The following is a 6,000-nucleotide window of genomic DNA, read 5'->3' on the forward strand; positions in this document are numbered from 1 at the left end:
GAAAGTACACCATTCTAACTCAATGAGACTTAGTTTTTGTCATGATTTGCCAACACTACAAACTCAAATCCTAACAAAATACAGAGGCAAGATTCAGAACACAATTTTGTCTAATGCAAGACCGTATAAATATCTTTTTCCTTCAAGATCGTATGCATTTCTTTCAAAGTCCAATTAATATTTGATATTATTGTTATTTGCTTTCAACCATGAACTTAACTATGGATTCCAAGCTTATGAATTTAATTTGTTTATGAATGGTTATATTTTGCTTGACCAGCTAGTTAAGATCATCAGTTAGACTCTACAAAGTGGTGTGTGCATGTGAGAAAAACTAACGAATTTTAAAATTTTAAGGCTAGCATTGTAATAACTCGTGGAAGTTTTGTAAAATTAACAATTTTTCTTCCCATTATAATCAAGGAAGACGATTTCGTACCGTACTGGCCGATACCGCCGGAATATTCCGTTCCGGCGCCTGAGCCGGTACAGAAACAAGGCTGACTCATACCGCCCAAAATACCGGGGTGTATCGGCTATTTCGGCAAATTTTGGAGCTTTTCAGCGGTATTTTCGTTTCGGACCGGTACAAATATAACTGGGTTTAAGAAAAAAAAAAACTATACTTACAGCAACTTAAAGCAGCTAGTGACCCTCATTGAAGCATCAACTTGCTAGATCATCAACAACATCTTCTTCTTCTTCGTTTTAGCCACTTAGATCTTCTTTTTAGCCATTGTACTTGCTCCCTTCTTCGTCTGGTCTCTCCCTGCTTCGTTTGCTCTTCTTGTTGAAATTCTTTCTCTACTTTTTTGAGAAGCTTTCTCTGCTTGAATGTTTTAAAATTGGGATGTATAAGTTGTACTGTTATACCTATTTCTCTTGGTTTCTCTAAGCATAAAAGCCTTTTATTTTATTTGCTTTTCCCAAAGCCACGTGACCCTCCTTGGTTCTTATCTCTTGCTTAATTTGCTCTTTCAATTACTTTTTATTTGTTATTTAGTCAATTGCTTAGATGGGCAAGTGTCAACTTCTAGTGACATGCATGGAGTTTAGTTTAACTGATTACATGGGTCATAAATAGAAATTTAACTATTCTTTAAATGTATTAACAAATTATTTAAGTCCTAAAGAACATAGAAGGTATAGGCTCAAAGAGAATTATTATTATTATTATTATTATATAAAATAGCGGAAATCTTGAAACAGTACATCGGTATTAACTGATACCAAAATATTTCATTCCGATAACCAAACCGAAACAGTCTCGGGTACAGTATTGACTCTCTTGGTTATAATGGCTCTTATAAGGGTTTTTTTTTTTTTTTGTTATTGAATTATTATTGGATATATTGACCATTGATAATCAATAACTATAAAATTATTTTTTGGGAAAATAGTTTGACTTTTGGTTAGTCGATCCGTACACACTTGTATGAAGTATACATTCGTTACATATCTAGCTCATATAGTTGGGTCCTGGGCGTGATATCACCAAAACAATATGTATTTCATTAATACATATGCTGCTTAAAATTCCAGGGACAGAAGTATCTGAGTACCTCTACCTTATGTTCTATCAAGCTGCCAAACAAGGTGATTGGCAACTTGCTATGCATGTGCTTTGTATATTTCCAGAAGACATTGGACGTTCTATTACAGAATCGCGTGAGACAGTTCTTCACATTGCATTCGCATCAAAACAAATGGATTTTATAAAAGAAGTGGTGCGAATTTTGACTGAGCAAGACTTTGAAAAGACAAACGCAGACGGAGATACAGCCCTTTGCTTTGCTGCGAAATTAGGAATTGTGACAATTGCTAAGGAGTTGGTGGCAAGGAACAATAGACTCCCATTGATCCGCAATAGTGAAGGGAGGACACCACTTTGCATAGCAGTTTTGTTCGCACATAGAGAGATGGCATTGTATCTATGCAGTGTGACTTCTTTTGAACATTTGAGTCCTAACGAATATACGGAGATCCTTATGGCTACTATTACCTATGATATGTATGGTATGCCCTACATCTCAATAATTTGTGAGTTTAAGGCAATTAATTAAAAAAATTCATTACATCGTTTGATGTCCTTAAATAAATTTTGATTGGGCATGAAACCTTTGACAATGATCAAATGTGTTGTTTTTATGGACAGATACAGCACTCTATATTCTGAAAATCAATGAAAAATCAGGAACTGCGAGGTATAGAGAGAATCATGCAGCACTGCGTGAGGTGGCTAGAAAACCTTTTGCATTTGGCAGCAAAAATCGGCTGTCACTCTGGAAAGGAAGCTTAAACTTATGTTAGTTTGACTCGAACCCAAATTCCATTCTTTGCATAGATATAACATTTCCCAAGTATGTGTTTATATTACATTAAACACAATCTGATGACAACTTTACTCAAATCAACTTGGAATGAGAAGTAGTATAATCTCAATTAATTTTAGATGATGTGTACTTCCTAAACAATGGGAAGTTCTCATGAGGTAAACCTTATTGTTTTTTAATTATTTATTTATTTTAATTTTGAGAATCAACCTTATTCTATTTGAAATGTCTTGTCTGTCGTAATACTTGTACCTGATTCCTTTATTGACGCCTAAGAGCATTGTAGGTAAGTTTTCTTCCTCTTTTTGTTTTTATTTTTATTTTTTAATGAGGGTTTGGAAGGTTTTATTTCTTCACATGCATAGATCTTTTTATTTTTCTTTTTTCTTTTTTGAAATTAAGGTAGTCACTAGTCATCCAATTAACACAAATAACCAGAAAAAAAGTTGTTAATGTCATTGTGCTTTGAAATTTCAGAATAAAATTTATTTTAAGCTACAGCCTCCTGGCCAAATAACCACATTTAGTTAATTAATTATCTTTGTCCTTTTCCTTTCAAATCTTTCAACATTATTTCTTGATATGGATATTAAACTAACGTATCCCATGTTTCTGTCTTTATAAATTACTAAGAGTCCAGTTAAAAGGTGCCCTTAGGACATTAATTAATGAATTATTTTAGAAAAACTTTATTGTTTTAATATAATATTTGTGATAAATATTAAAAACTTAAAAAAAAACAGTTTTTTTTTCTTTCTTATAAAAATTTTCTAAAACAAAAAGTATTTTCTAAATAAATGTCCTTAAGTCATCCCTTAACAAAATCTTTTAATTAATATTTCTTTTTGACTAAATGATCTTTGAACTGATTTTTTTTTTTTTTTTTTTCCCTCCAATATCTAGGGTTCAAAGGTATCGGCAACAAAACTTCTATGCAGGCATTAGTCCAAGAATTGGTTAGTTGCGTCTCAGAAGCCTTTGTACCATTCAAAAGCAGGCCTTTTTCATACATTTGTGTTCGCATTCTACTTTTTGATGCCGCAAAATTTGGAAATGTTGAATTTCTAATTATACTGATTCGCTCTTATCCTAATATCATATGGATAACAAACGATTTCCATCAAAGTTTATTTCACATTGCTGTTATAAATCGGCAACAAAGTGTCTTCAATCTGATATATGAGATCGGCGCTGTTAAGGAAATAATTCTAACCTATGTTGATTCCTATAAACAAAACATCTTGCACTTAGCTGGAAAATTGGCTCCTCCAAGTCGATTAAATCTTGTACCAGGAGCCGCCCTTCAAATGCAACAGGAGCTGTTGTGGTTTAAGGTTGGTGTTCGTATTATTTCAACTAAAAATATTGTTTCACACTTCTTGTACACCGTATACAAAATGGTATATATTTTTTATTATTAATATTCACGTTTAAAACGTGAAATGGGTAATATTAATATGTGCGTATGATGTCCACTAACAAGTGTGTGAGAGAATAGAAGCCCTTATTTCAAATTATTTTTCTTCTGGTTGCACATATTTATGCATTTTCAGACTTTAACTTCATACTTGGAAATTGTAGAAGGTAGAAAAGATTATGCCTCCTTCATACCTAAACCAGAAGAATCGTAAAGGCCAAACACCTGGGGATATATTTACAGAGGAACATCAACATCTACAGAGAGAAGGTAAAGAGTGGATGAAGGATACAGCAAACTATTGTCTGATCGTGGCAACACTGATTACCACTGTGGTTTTCGCAGCAGCTTTCACTGTACCGGGTGGCAGCAATCAAGAGACAGGCACCCCTATTTTTCTGAAAAATAAGTGGTTTAGGGTATTTTTCATATCGGATGCTGTAGCACTGGTCTTCTCTTCTTCTTCAATATTAATATTCTTGTCCATTCTCACATCTCGATTCACGGAAATGAATTTCCTTAAGTCATTACCGTTAAAGTTGGTATCGGGACTCACCGCACTCTTCATCTCTATTGTAGCCATGCTGGTAGCCTTCAGCGCAACTTGCTTTTTGGTATTTGAAAGTGAAATGGCGTGGCTTCCGTTTGTAATAATTGTTTTGGTTTGTGTCCCAATTATTTTGTTTGTTTTGCTACATTTTAAACTTTGGGCTGATATCATTCGGTCGATATGGTAAAGAATACTCTTTTTAGTAGATGATCAATGATGCCAACCGGGCATTCGTTGTTTGTGGTTGTAAAAGTAAGCCGAAGTCAACTTTTAATGTTTCCAGAGTACCACCGTTTGGTACATGACTATAAATTTGTGTCTTGAGATTGCGTTCAGATAATTTTAATCAAGTTTCTTCAGTCGTCTTCTTATTATTATTCATCTCAAGTAATTTCATTTGTATTTTATGTTATTTTTTTAAGGCTTTTTAGTTGCTTTAATTTCATTTGTATTTTATGTTTTTTTTTTAAGGCTTTTTAGTTGCTTCAATTTCATTTGTATTTTATGTTATTTTTAGTTGCTTTAAATTAAAGACACAGGTATGGGCTCCTTTTAACAATCCTGAATTCTCTCTTGGCCCAAGTCCACCTTCTCCAAACTCAACCCACTCTGATCTCTATCCTATTTCTGGTCTTCTCGGTGAGGAGACCTTCTTTACCTTCTCCAAACTCAACCCATTCCTCGAAGACCTTTTTGTGGTTTATTTACAAGAAAGGCTGTCAGTGAGAATCACCTGGTGGAAATTGGTAAATCATGATCCTATTCAAGGGCATTCATCTGATCCTAGTGAAAGCCTCATTCTACTACACTTTGACAATCCAAATGGACAATGGGAAGCTGGCCCTCATCAGCTTCCCCAACAACCATGAGGATTCTCAGTTAGAACTATAGAGGTCTAGGTAAACCCTTTGCAGTTTTACAGTGCCAAAAGAATGCTCTCGAGTCCAAGCCTGGTCTAATTTTTCTTATGAAGACTCGGTTGGTTAGTTAAAGATAGAGGTAAACCAATTTGGGAAAAATGTGGTTTTTCTGAAGGCTAGGAGCTACCAAGAGAAGGTTTCAGTAGAGGTCTGTTGTTGGCATGGATGCCTAGACAGCCGGTTCACATCATCTATGAATCAAAAATTTTAGTCCATACCGAGTTGCTGGATGACAAAGGTAACCCTCTGCCTATTACTTTTGTTTATGGGCATCTGAATCACTCCAAAAGAGAGGAAGTTTGGGTTAAACTTAGAGTTAGGAAAGACTTTCTTACTTGGAACAAGGAGGTCATTGGAAAGGTTAATTGTGAAATACATCAAAAGCAACTCCAACTCCAAGACATTCAGGACTCCATTCTATCTGTTGATGATGTAAGAAAGAGAAATTAATTAGGGAAGACTTAGAAATTATAATGCATAGAGAAGAATTAATGTGGGCACAAAAGGCTAGAAGTGACTGGATAATTTTGGAGAACAGTTACACAAGATATTTCCGTGAATGAAGCTTACGAATTAAAAGAAGATCATTTGTAGACACTGTATTTTGTACCTCTTTATGCCTCAGGCCCCCATTCTCCAATGATATTGAAATTTTGAGACTCAAGTTTAGTTTAGGCCCAATCAGATTATAAATTGACTTAAGAAGTGTTAAAATGAAAAATATAACTTTTTAATGAGATAAAAATCAATTTTTGGAAAATAAAGGCCAAGATAGACCCT

General features: G+C 34.3%; 1 protein-coding gene across 4 annotated transcripts in view; it reads left to right on the plus strand.

The window, feature by feature from the left end:
• Positions 1–4,620, plus strand: part of LOC142642897 (uncharacterized) — a 32,827-nt gene extending 28,207 nt beyond the window's left edge. For 3 of the 4 annotated variants that reach the window (XM_075817334.1, XM_075817338.1, XM_075817337.1), the window contains 4 exons: positions 1,543–2,040; positions 2,156–2,305; positions 3,237–3,667; positions 3,915–4,620. In XM_075817334.1, the coding sequence (XP_075673449.1) occupies positions 1,543–2,040; positions 2,156–2,305; positions 3,237–3,667; positions 3,915–4,487 (1,652 nt within the window). In that variant the 3' untranslated portion in view covers positions 4,488–4,620. The remainder of the gene's footprint in view (positions 1–1,542; positions 2,041–2,155; positions 2,306–3,236; positions 3,668–3,914) is intronic. The other variant, XM_075817335.1, reaches the window with a different exon arrangement.
• The last annotated feature ends 1,380 nt before the right edge of the window (positions 4,621–6,000 follow it).

This window comes from Castanea sativa, chromosome 7 (genome assembly GCF_040712315.1).
Source record: "Castanea sativa cultivar Marrone di Chiusa Pesio chromosome 7, ASM4071231v1".
Lineage (NCBI taxonomy): Eukaryota > Viridiplantae > Streptophyta > Magnoliopsida > Fagales > Fagaceae > Castanea > Castanea sativa.